General features: G+C 36.9%; 1 protein-coding gene across 1 annotated transcript in view; it reads left to right on the top strand.

Moving 5' to 3' along the window:
- Nucleotides 1-8,114, top strand: part of LOC128642040 (palmitoleoyl-protein carboxylesterase notum2-like) — a 74,041-nt gene extending 65,927 nt beyond the window's left edge. Inside the window, 1 exon segment of the mRNA XM_053694688.1 lies at nt 961-8,114. Within this exon segment, the coding sequence (XP_053550663.1) occupies nt 961-1,264 (304 nt within the window). The 3' untranslated portion in view covers nt 1,265-8,114.
- The last annotated feature ends 5,617 nt before the right edge of the window (nt 8,115-13,731 follow it).

The following is a 13,731-nucleotide window of genomic DNA, read 5'->3' as shown; positions in this document are numbered from 1 at the left end:
AGGGAATAATGTGCTATAAAGGGAAAAAAACAACAATAAAAAACAAACACAATAGAGTCACTCCATTTAGAATAAACATAGATCAGCAGTTTGAGTTATGGGATGGCAGAACTACCAATGTCTTGCTTTTTGCTGGACAATCCTAGTTTTGGGCTCTATCTAGCTGTTCCTCTGGTTGATTTACTTACCCTTTCAACAAACATTCTAATACAAAAAACAAACATGCACTATTCATTGGATAATTTTATTTTACATTACTGATTCTAACTTACTACTGAACACATATTGTAGGTTAAGACATTGTTCTCAAAAAAGTTCTATTATGCTTATAAAACATTACTAATCAGAGGGGTAGAAAAGGGATGAGGTGCCTGGGGGCAAATCCTTTATCTGCATTACAGATCAGTCTCACACTCATACACTCCTCTCCAATTCATCTGCGGGTGGAAAATCACTGCCTTTTAAAAGCTCCGATTGATTTCTAGCACAGGTAATCATTTTTACTGCTGGGAATTATAGTTCCCAATAGTCTAGGCCTTTTTAATATGCGGCCTGCAACTGCCAGTGCTATAACCAGGCAGTGATTAGTGGGTAAGAAGACAATATGCAAGGTTGTGGGACCCCAAAGAGTCCCCATTAGACCGACGACCAGGGACAACTGCCCCCCCCCCCCTTGCTATGCCTCTGTTACTAGTTAAACTTTCAACTATGTATGCCTAAATATATGTAAAAAATTGCCTAACTAGTTTTAAGTAATACAGCAGTATCACATGCACTTCTTACTAACACTCATAGTCTTATATGAAAAAATCCTACAGCTGTATTGGTGGAGATGCTTCTGTAAGCCTGACAAGAAGACATTGGTTTATTCATGGCATATATTATTAATTACATGTACAGGGTTAAAATATTTTGTTTGTATTTTGCGAGATAAAATCACTTTAATTTGTGTTGCCACAGCAACTGGCTGGACTACCAGGTGAAGAGCATTTCTTTGGCCCGAGCTCTGCATTGCTGGGAGAAAAGTCTACAAGAAAGAAGAAATGCTAAGGCGGTTACTCGTGGGTGTACCTTTCATTTGATTGACAACTGCCCGTGGCCCCATTGTAACCCAACGTGTCCAGCCCTTTATGACCATGTATCTGGCCAGCCAATGAGCATGCTACAGCGATTCCTCAGGCTGGGAATAGACAGTCACAAGAAAGGACATGAACCCAAACGGGACCTTAGTCAACTTATGACCATGTTCAGAAATGGTGGCTAATCTATGCCATAAAAAAACATTAGGTTGTTCCTAACATCAGAAATTTGTTGATGTGAGATTTGATATTATTTACATACATATGATGATTATGACATGTTTTAACCCCTTGAATGACAGAGAGGACCGATATACATTTCACAGTCAATACAATTAAAGAGACACCTTGTAATTCAAAGACTTCTCTGTAGTCTTGAAATACATAAAAATGACAACTAAATGTGAATTCCTTCTGAATACGTTAACACCTAGTTTGCTCCCTGACACGATTTGCCTTTATTGTAGGAGCTAACTGACCAGACAAAGCTTACTTAGCCCTGTTATTTTGTTAACAAAACCTGCATTGTTTTATATTATTTTATCTTATTACATCTGAGGTCCTGATTAGGAACAGACATGTAGCAGGCATAAGCTTGTGACATCTGCATTCAGGGTCCTTCCAATTCTAAATAGCAATTGGAAAACCCCAGATTTTATTTGCAAACTTACTCAGCTTAATAGGGACATAAAACACAATTTTTTTTCTTTCTTTATTCTGACAGAACATATAATTTGAATCAACTTTCCAATTTACTTCTATTTGCAATTTTGCTCCATTCTTTTGGTATCCTTTATTAAAAGAGCAGCAATGCACTACTGAGAGCTAGCTGAACACATTATAAAGCCAATAACAACATGCATATATATGCAGCCATCAATTATCAACTAACTCCCAGCTCCTGAGCCTACCCAGATATGCTTTTCAAAGGATAGCAAAAGAACGAAACAAACTAGATAATACAGGTAAATTGGAAAGTTGTTTAAAATTGTATGCTCTATATGAATCATGAAAATATTTGTTTTGTGTTTCATGTTCCTTTAATAAGATAGAGATTAGATACAGATGTAAGCATTTTTAAGGGTAAACAGATACTTGTCACCAGAAATTTAGTAAGCAGGCACTTAAAGGGACATGAAACCCACATTTTTTCTTTCATGATTTAGAAAGAGAATGCAATTTTAAACATCTTTCTAATTTACTTCTATTATCTAATTTGTTTTATTCTCTTGATATTCTTTGCTGAAAAGCATATCTAGATATGCCCAGTAGCTGCTGATTGGTTGCTGCACATAGAAGCCTCATGTGATTGGCTCACCCATGTTCATTGCTTTTTCTTCAACTTAGGATATCTAAAAAATGAAGCAAAATAAATAATAGAAGTAAATTGTAATGTTGTTTAAATTTGTATTCTCTATCTGAATCATGAAAGAAAGATTTTGGGTTTAGTGGCCCTTTAATTATCATTGCATATAGGGACAGCAAAAAAAATCACAATTACAAACCTCTCTGGTAGAAAAGGAGTTCAGTTTTGTATCCTATTTATCTTTGATTATTTCAAAATGTCACAAAAATAGAAACAGGAATATTTTTACTTTGCATTTAAGATCAAATGTGTAAAGTTTATAGAATCATTAAAGCAATATTTTTGTTCACATACTACATACAAAAACATACATCATAGAAAAAAAATATTTTGTACTGGACATGCGCGTGCGCAGACATTTGTCTCAAAGGAATCATTCAGCATACAAAAAATATATATATAATTTTTTTTTCCGTCCAATATTCGTTCATGGTGTGATTGGAATTTGTTAATGAAAATCCAGTCAACAGCTTAAATGCAAATAAAGTTAAAGTAGCAGCTAGTGCTACTTTTACAGTCCACCATCAATACAAAATTTTTTTTTTAATGGGGTCATTAATGCACGTCTAGTATGTACAGTTACACGTGCATATAGGATTGTTATTACATTTTTGCCTAATTTAACTTTACCACCCAGATTTATGCAGCTGGGCACACCAACAACCTCAGGGAACACACACGATCATGGCTTCGGTAAAATAAAAATATCATTATATAATTTATTTTCAACTTCACAGCTTTAAAGGGACCCTGAACCCAAATTTTTTATTTCATGATTCAGATAGAGCATGAAATTTTAAGCAACTTTTTAATTTACTCCTATTATCAATTTTTCTTCGTTCTCTTGCTATCTTTATTTTAAAAGCAGGAATGTAAATCTTAGCAGCCAGTTCATTTTAGGTTCAGCACCATGGATAGCGCTTGCTTATTGGAGGCTTACATATACCCACCAATAAGCAAGCATAACCCAGGTTCTCAACCAAAAACGGGCCGGCTACTATGCATCACATTCCTGCTTTTAAATAAAGATAGCAAGAGAACGAAGAACAATTGATAATATGAGTAAATTTGAAAGTTGCTTAAAATTGCATGCTCTATCTGAATCATGAAAGAAAAATTGTGGGTTTAGTGTCCCTTTAAATTAGATGGGTGCACAGTCTAAAATGTTGTTTTGGTCAACTCATTCATTGCAAAGAAAAAAATATTTTGCCTTTAGAGTAAGCATTTAAGTGCATGAACAAATCGAGTACATTTTCAATGTGCATTTCTTTATTCATTAAAGGGACATGAAATCCAGAATGTTTATTTCATGATTCAGATTCACCTGTGCTCTATTACAGATATCCTTAAAGGGACAGTTCACCCAAAAACTTTCTCCCCTTTAAATTATTCCCAATGATCCTTTTTACCTGCTAGAGTGTATTAAATGAGTTGCAAGTGGCTCCTTTACTCTTATTTCAGCATTTGAAATAGCTGATTTAGCTTGTGGTTTCCCAACCTATACTAAAAGTTTTCATACTGGCGTATACGCTATTGACAAGCCTAAGTAAACACAGCCAGCAGAAGAGATTACACCCTCAGTGGGGGGCAGGATAGTTAAGTAATAAAATGATAATTTTCCATTGTTCTCTCTAATTATTGAGCTTTGGTGTTCCAGACAAATATAAGATAAGGAAGCAAGTCTGTGTACACAAAGTAATAATATAATGAGATCTGATATTACCTGAAGCTCAACCCATTGTAATAGGCTGTGGTTTCAAAGCACAAAACCAGCTACTTCAGATACACAAATAAACCCGAAAGTGCAATTTCTCAAATATTTTATACTCTGCAGTTGGTATAACAAGTCATTTAAAATACATTTATGGAAAAACAATTTTACAGTGTACTGTCCCTTTAAATATGGCCTGTGGGACAGATTTGAAAACCATTAAGATAGAGCATGGGATTTTAAGCAACTTTCTAATTTACTTCTATTATCACATTTTCTTTGTTCTCTTGGTATCTTTTGTTGAAAAGCAGGGGTGTAAGCTCACGAGTGTGCATGTGTGTGGAGCAATATAAGGCAGCAGTTTTGCAAGACCGCTATGGGCTCAATTTATCAATCATTCTCCTTTCTGTTCTCCTATCAGTTCTCCGCAGCTCTCCTTAGGAGAGGCGCACATGTGCGCCTGTATTTATCATAAAAAAGTTGTTTTTTCTCCATAGGAGAGCTGAGGAGAACTAATGATAAATTTCTCCAGTCGGATTAGTATCTTCTTATTTATCACTAAAAATAAGCAACTATTCTCCATGTCAGTCATATATAAACCAATAGAAATCTTTATACAGCCCCCCTAGTAGCTTTGTTAACGCCCCTCTTCAGCAAAACTTCATATAAGAAAATAGATCTACATTTTCATTGTTTTTGTGCTTCAAATTTAGCGCTTTTTTATATCTTATTTTTATGCCCCAATAGAGATAATTTTTGTGCTCTGTTATATATTATTTTGGCGCTCCATTATATATATTTTTTCACTCTATCATAAATTATTATTGTGCTTTGTTATAGATACATTTTGCACCTTGTAGAGCCCTTTTTGTGTGTAACTGCTTCTACAATTGGTAGAGAATAGATTTCTAATGCTGTTCTCCACTGTAGCTATGGAGAACTTTAATGCAGGAACTTGCAGGAGAACTTTCAGTCCTGCACAGAAGAATATAAATGATACATTTGTAACTAGGAGAATTATGAGGAGAACTATATGAAATACCACTAAAAAGATCTAATTTAACCCTTTTTTTGGAGAACATGTTCTCCAAGGAGAGTGAGAACAGAGTAGGAGAATTTTACAGTCAAACTTGCCCAATTTTAGGCACATTTTTGAATGATAAATAGGGGAATTATTTCTCATGAGAACGTTTTGGAGAATATGAATGATAAATCGAGCCTATTATGACTGCAGGTTCTCACAGCAGCGGTCATCAGACACAAGAGAACCTGCAGTCAGTTTTTACCAAGCAGCAGTCATCAGACACAAGAGAACCTGCAGTCAGTATTTATCAAGCAGCGGTCATCAGACACAAGAGAACTTGCAGTCAGTATTTATTAAGCAGCAGTCATCAGCCACAAGAGAACCTGCAGTCAGTATTTATCAAGCAGGGGTCATCAGACACAAGAGAAACTGCAGTCAGTATTTATCAAGCAGCGGTCATCAGACACAAGAGAACCTGCAGTCAGTATTTATCAAGCAGCGGTCATCAGACACAAGAGAACCTGCAGTCAGTATTTATCAAGCAGCGGTCATCAGACACAAGAGAACCTGCAGTCAGTATTTATCAAGCAGCGGTCATCAGACACAAGAGAACCTGCAGTCAGTATTTATCAAGCAGCGGTCATCAGACACAAGAGAACCTGCAGTCAGTATTTATCAAGCAGCGGTCATCAGACACAAGAGAACCTGCAGTCAGTATTTATCAAGCAGCTGTGATCAGACACAAGAGAACCTGCAGTAAGTATTTATCAAGCAGCTGTGATCAGACACAAGAGAACCTGCAGTCAGTATTTATCAAGCAGCAGTCATCAGACACAAGAGAACCTGCAGTCAGTATTTATCAAGCAGCGGTCATCAGACACAAGAGAACCTGCAGTCAGTATTTATCAAGCAGCAGTCATCAGACACAAGAGAACCTGCAGTCAGTATTTATCAAGCAGTGGCCATCAGACACAAGAGAACCTGCAGTCAGTATTTATCAAGCAGTGGTCATCAGACACAAGAGAACCTGCAGTCAGTATTTATCAAGCAGCGGTCATCAGACACAAGAGAACCTGCAGTCAGTATTTATCAAGCAGCGGTCATCAGACACAAGAGAACCTGCAGTCAGTATTTATCAAGCAGCGGTCATCAGACACAAGAGAACCTGCAGTCAGTATTTATCAAGCAGCTGTGATCAGACACAAGAGAACCTGCAGTAAGTATTTATCAAGCAGCTGTGATCAGACACAAGAGAACCTGCAGTCAGTATTTATCAAGCAGCAGTCATCAGACACAAGAGAACCTGCAGTCAGTATTTATCAAGCAGCGGTCATCAGACACAAGAGAACCTGCAGTCAGTATTTATCAAGCAGCAGTCATCAGACACAAGAGAACCTGCAGTCAGTATTTATCAAGCAGCGGTCATCAGACACAAGAGAACCTGCAGTCAGTATTTATCAAGCAGCAGTCATCAGACACAAGAGAACCTGCAGTCAGTATTTATCAAGCAGTGGCCATCAGACACAAGAGAACCTGCAGTCAGTATTTATCAAGCAGCGGTCATCAGACACAAGAGAACCTGCAGTCAGTATTTATCAAGCAGCAGTCATCAGACACAAGAGAACCTGCAGTCAGTATTTATCAAGCAGCATTCATCAGCCACAAGAGAACCTGCAGTCAGTATTTATCAAGCAGCAGTCATCAGACACAAGAGAACCTGCAGTCAGTATTTATCAAGCAGCGTTTATTAAACACAAGAGAACCTGCAGTCAGTATTTATCAAGCAGTGGTCATCAGACACAAGAGAACCTGCAGTCAGTATTTATCAAGCAGCGGTCATCAGACACAAGAGAACCTGCAGTCAGTATTTATCAAGCAGCGGTCATCAGACACAACAGAACCTGCAGTCAGTATTTATCAAGCAGCGGTCATCAGACACAAGAGATCCTTCAGTCAGTATTTTTCAAGCAGCGGTCATCAGACACAAGAGATCCTGCAGTCAGTATTTTTCAAGCAGCGGTCATCAGACTGCTATTTCCTAACCTCTTCTCCACCTCATAGGTGGAAACTTTTAATCTCCCCAGTCTCATCAGACCAGGGAGATTGGCTGTGCGCGGGCAGTGTTGCACAAAAGCGCAAACAGAATTCTGCCCGCCAGAGGCCAGCTGCGTCGGACAGGGGCACATGTGTACTTCGCTGTGGCTTGATAAATGGAGCCCTATATGGCAGCACTATTTCCTGCCGTGTAGTACTCCAGACCAGTGTTCCCTCTAAGGTCAGTTTTGTGTGCGGCACAGCAGTGAAACAGTTAATAAGAGAACCATACCTTGCAGTCTACATTGTGCAGGGTTTGCTAACTGCAGGGTGCGGTTTCCTTGACCTAATTAACTGTTTCACTGCTGGGCAGCACACAAACTGGTCTTAGAGGGTATACTGCTCCAGACACTTACCTAGGTATCTCTTCAACAAAGAATACCATGGGAATGAAGCAAATTTACAAATAGAAGTAAATTACATGCTTTTTCTGAATTATAAAATATTTTTTTGGGTTTCGTATCCCTTTAAAGCACTGGTTTATAAACCTGTCCTCAGGCCTCACTAATTGAGGAGATCTGAACTAGAGCACAGGTGAAACAATCATATGATTAGTAAACATGGTTATTTTACCTGCTCTCATCCAATGTAATCCTGAAAATCTGTCCCATTAGGGAGGCACAAGTTCAGGTTTGAAAGCCAGTGCTTTAAAGGGATGCTCATTTATTATTTTTGGACAAATACAATATGTTGGGTTGTTTTTTTTTACGTGCATTCTTTCAAATCTGAATAAACATCTACTTGAAATTATATATATTTCAGTTTTTTCATATTATAAATCTTGTCTGCTGCAATTATAACGGGAAATATTGAACAAATAAATAAAACTATTTGAAAATTTCGGTTTGCATTTCTTTTGTTCTTAATTGTTATTAACTTTCAAATGTTATATTTGCTCATTTTTAAATTGAAATTATATTTGCTTGAGGTTTTTAAAAGCTTACAAGTATTTCAGATCAATTTAAATTTGATTATTTTAGAATTCTGAAGGAATTTGACATGAGTCTGTATTTGTTTACACTGTTTTGCTGACTCACTAAGGCCAGCATAATAATGTCACAAATGTCCAGTTATCTTATCTCCTGAGCACCCATTTACTTTGTCAACTCACCAAGTTTGTGACTGAAATAAAAGTGTTCATAATGCAAGTTTTCCCAGTCCCATATTCTGCATAAATAGGACTTACACATAAGATGAAGCCATCCTATTATTATGCAAACTCTATTTGTTATTTTAGAGTTTTTTTGTTAGCACTTATATAAGATTAAGCTAACCCTTGATAGGGAAATATTGAGAACTTCCTTTTGGCATGTGTTAGAAAGGGAAAAGTGCAGTGTAATTAGTGCAATTGCTGACAGTTAGGGACAGTCATGTTCTTTTATAAATGCATAGTATATATCAGCAATTGCAAACCATCTGCACACAATATAAAATGTGTTAAAAGTATTATCTGAATGGTTTTGCAGTCCAGTAGCACACCACTTGAAAATCCTCTTGAGTATTTTTATCTTATCTTCTTTACTGTGACAAATCAGGGAGAGATATAAATAGGCTACTTTTTTGTGGGCAGTGTGACACCCAACAAGCAAAAATACACAGTGTTTCTTCCTACAGTATACACATTTCTGTGTTACAGTAAATACATTTCTCATATTTCTAAAATGCCCCCTTAGATTCAACAAAGAAAAAAAATACTTTATTGTACTGTAGTATCTGCTTTGTTCATGTCAGCTCCATATTCTAAACAGCTTAAAGTCATTATGCAGTGCTGTGAGGCACTGAATAGGTTAAATACCATAGCTGTGTGATGCAGTCTGTAGCACTATACAAACATTGGAGTACTATATACTTGGGGTAGTTTCCATTGATTTTACCTAACAATGAACCTAACAAAAAATGCTTAAAGGGACAGTTTACTCAAAAATTTTCTCCCCTTTAATTTGGTCCCAATGATCCACTTTACCTGCTGGAGTGTATTAAATTGTTTACAAGTAGCTCCTTTACCCTTATATTGGCATTTGACATTGTTAATTTAGCATGTGGTATCCCCACCTATTCTGAAAGTTTGTGGCCGCGCGTACCAGCTATAGATAAGCTTTGTAAACACAGCCAGCAGAAGAAATTACACTCGCAGTGTGATAAAGCAGAGATAAGGTAATAAAATGTTGATTTTCCATTGTTCTCTCAAAGTATTGGTGATTGTTTTAAGGACAGATATAAGATAAAGAAGCAGGTATATGTGCACAATGTGATACAGTAATGAGATCTGATTATACCTACAGATATAAGATAAAGACACATGTATATGTGCACAATGTGATACAGTAATGAGATCGGATTATACCTACAAGCTCAACCTATTTTATTAGGCTGTGGCTTCAAAACACAAAATCAGAGCTTTAATATACAGAAATAAACCTTAAAAAGCTAATTTTCATACATTTTTTACTTTGCAGTTGGTAAAAAAAGCAATTGTAAACACACTAAGGGAAAAACTATTTTACAGTATACTGTCCCTTTAAGGGTTAAGTAGGAACCATCTGCTGTACTCTATATAAGGAATAAATAATTCTGTTGCAAGGAAACATGTTGAAAATAAACAGCTGCAGGCACATTATGTCATACAAGAAATCACTATTCCTGTATTAATGTATGATATGTGTTGAGATTACTTACCCTTAGGATAAAGGCATAAAAAACAAAGACTGTAAAATAGGAACAGAATATATTCATGTTTTATCCAGTACTGGATTTCATTAATAAAAAAATGGTAACTGTAGCATATTAAATGTTGTTTTATTTGTATTAACTCTACTTCTTCCAATCCCTAAAAAAAAGATGATACAAAAAGGGGTGAGTCAAAGGAGCAATGGAATTAAAACAAAAACTGTAAGATTGGAAAAAATAGTGGAATCAGAAGTTTAGTAGCAGAAAATGCAAATTCATGGTTTTAGGATTCAGAAATCAAATGGTTAATGTATAATGACGCTTTATTGACAGTAACAGCAGTTTGAAGCTTGGTAAACAATGCAGTACTTCAGTATGCAAGGTCAGTAGGGCGCTCAGCTGTATAGGAAAAAGTATTGAGGTGGTTGTTATGCCCCTTTATAAATCACTGACTACAGTCTCCAGACTTGTACACAATATGCAAGATGAACTCTATCTCTAAATTAAAGGGACAGTCTAGTCCAAATTAACCTTTCATGATTCAGATAGGGCATGCAACTTTCTAATTTACTTTTATCATCAAATTTGCTTTTTTCTCTTGGTATCCTTTGTTGAAAGCTAAACCTAGGTAGGGTCATATGCTAATTTCTATGCCCCTGAAGGCCACCTCTTATCTCAATGCATATGAAATTATTTCACCACTAGGTGGTGTAAGTTCATGTGCTCACTCCTGCAGAGTTATTTATGAGTCAAAATGCAAGTTTGTCAAAAGCACTGAGATAAGAGGCAGACTGCAGAGGTTTAGATACAAGCCAATCACAGAGGTAAAAAGTGTATTAATATAACTGTGTTGGTTATGCAAAACTGGGGAATTGGTAATAAATGGATTATCTATCTTTTTAAACAATAACAATTCTGAAGTAGACTGTCCCTTTTAATTAAAAACAGTAAAGCAAGGCTACTAATCCTTACAGGCACATATTTCTGGCTATTAAACATACAAATAATCATTTATTTCCAGATTTAGGCAAAGTTGCAGGGTACCCTCTGTCTGCTCTTCTAACTTCCAGGTTACTCTTGAGTTGTTGCTATCTTGCTTGCCTGAGTGATCCGGCCCCATAACGGCTCCATGGCGGCATTTGCTGCTTAGTACGTGGACCCTAATGTATGGTGTTTTCAGTGAGTAAAATCAGCTATTTCAAATAAAAATAAATCTAAAGGAATGCCTTATTCATATTTAATACTACTGGTATAACAAGTCACCAGAAACACATCAGGGGAAACTAATTTTACGAATAAATAGTTACGCAAATACAGTATGTAGACTGGTAGGGTCACATTTAGTTCCAAGTAGAGCATGTAGGGTGTAAGAAAACTCCTGATTTTATAGACTGGTGATGTTTTTATTTGTATCCAGTGAGTATTTTCTATATACTAAAAAAAAAGCTTATTTATGGTTCTCATGTTGTTGGCTTCCTTGTTCCGGACGGTATCTTGATGCCTGGAAGGAAAATCAGGAGCACGGATGATTCAGTTTGAAACTATCGGATATTGCTCTTTATGCTGTATTGTTACGGAAGTGCTACTTGGTGCAGAGTATATCACAAATCTGCTATGAAAAAAAAGAGAAAAAAAAGAAAGAGAAAAAAAGAGAGAGATAAAGAGAGAAAGACCTATGTTTATATGTGTGTGTATGTCTGTGTATATATGTGTGTGTGTGTATATATACTGTATGTGTGTGTATTTATATATATATATATATATATATGTGTGTACTGTATATATATATATATATATGTATGTGTGTGTAAATATGTGTGTGTGTGTGTGTGTATATATATATATATATGTGTGTGTGTGTATACAGGGAGTGCAGAATTATTAGGCAAATGAGTATTTTGACCACATCATCCTCTTTATGCATGTTGTCTTACTCCAAGCTGTATAGGCTCGAAAGCCTACTACCAATTAAGCATATTAGGTGATGTGCATCTCTGTCATGAGAAGGGGTGTGGTCTAATGACATCAACACCCTATATCAGGTGTGCATAATTATTAGGCAACTTCCTTTCATTTGGCAAAATGGGTCAAAAGAAGGACTTGACAGGCTCAGAAAAGTAAAAAATAGTGAGATATCTTGCAGAGGGATGCAGCACTCTTAAAATTGCAAAGCTTCTGAAGCGTGATCATCGAACAATCAAGCGTTTCATTCAAAATAGTCAACAGGGTCGCAAGAAGCGTGTGGAAAAAACCAAGGCGCAAAATAACTGCCCATGAACTGAGAAAAGTCAAGCGTGAGGCTGCAAAGATGCCACTTGCCACCAGTTTGGCCATATTTCAGAGCTGCAACATCGCTGGAGTGCCCAAAAGCACAAGGTGTGCAATACTCAGAGACATGGCCAAGGTAAGAAAGGCTGAAACACGACCACCACTGAACAAGACACACAAGCTGAAACGTCAAGACTGGGCCAAGAAATATCTCAAGACTGATTTTTCTAAAGTTTTATGGACTGATGAAATGAGAGTGAGTCTTGATGGGCCAGATGGATGGGCCCGTGGCTGGATTGGTAAAGGGCAGAGAGCTCCAGTCCGACTCAGACGCCAGCAAGGTGGAGGCGGAGTACTGGTTTGGGCTGGTATCATCAAAGATGAGCTTGTGGGGCCTTTTCGGGTTGAGGATGGAGTCAAGCTCAACTCCCAGTCCTACTGCCAATTTCTGGAAGACACCTTCTTCAAGCAGTGGTACAGGAAGAAGTCTGCATCCTTCAAGAAAAATATGATTTTCATGCAGGACAATGCTCCATCACACGCGTCCAAGTACTACACAGCGTGGCTGGCAAGAAAGGGTATAAAAGAAGAAAATCTAATGACATGGCCTCCTTGTTCACCTGATCTGAACCCCATTGAGAACCTGTGGTCCATCATCAAATGTGAGATTTACAAGGAGGGAAAACAGTACACCTCTCTGAACAGTGTCTGGGAGGCTGTGGTTGCTGCTGCACGCCATGTTGATGGTGAACAGATCAAAACACTGACAGAATCCATGGATGGCAGGCTTTTGAGTGTCCTTGCAAAGAAAGGTGGCTATATTGGTCACTGATTTGTTTTTGTTTTGTTTTTGAATGTCAGAAATGTATATTTGTGAATGTTGAGATGTTATATTGGTTTCACTGGTAAAAATAAATAATTGAAATGGGTATATATTTGTTTTTTGTTAAGTTGCCTAATAATTATGCACAGTAATAGTCACCTGCACACACAGATATCCCCCTAAAAAAGCTAAAACTAAAAACAAACTAAAAACTACTTCCAAAAATATTCAGCTTTGATATTAATGAGTTTTTTGGGTTCATTGAGAACATGGTTGTTTTTCAATAATAAAATTAATCCTCAAAAATAGTTACGCAAATACAGTATGTAGACTGGTAGGGTCACATTTAGTTCCAAGTAGAGCATGTAGGGTGTAAGAAAACTCCTGATTTTATAGACTGGTGATGTTTTTATTTGTATCCAGTGAGTATTTTCTATATACTAAAAAAAAAGCTTATTTATGGTTCTCATGTTGTTGGCTTCCTTGTTCCGGACGGTATCTTGATGCCTGGAAGGAAAATCAGGAGCACGGATGATTCAGTTTGAAACTATCGGATATTGCTCTTTATGCTGTATTGTTACGGAAGTGCTACTTGGTGCAGAGTATATCACAAATCTGCTATGAAAAAAAAAGAGAAAAAAAAGAGAGAGAAAAAAGAAAGAGAAAAAAAGAGAGAGATAAAGAGAGAAAGACCTATGT

Source organism: Bombina bombina, chromosome 11 (genome assembly GCF_027579735.1).
Source record: "Bombina bombina isolate aBomBom1 chromosome 11, aBomBom1.pri, whole genome shotgun sequence".
NCBI lineage: Eukaryota > Metazoa > Chordata > Amphibia > Anura > Bombinatoridae > Bombina > Bombina bombina.
The sequence above is the reverse complement of the archived record's forward strand: the minus strand, read 5'-3'. Positions and strand labels throughout refer to the sequence as shown.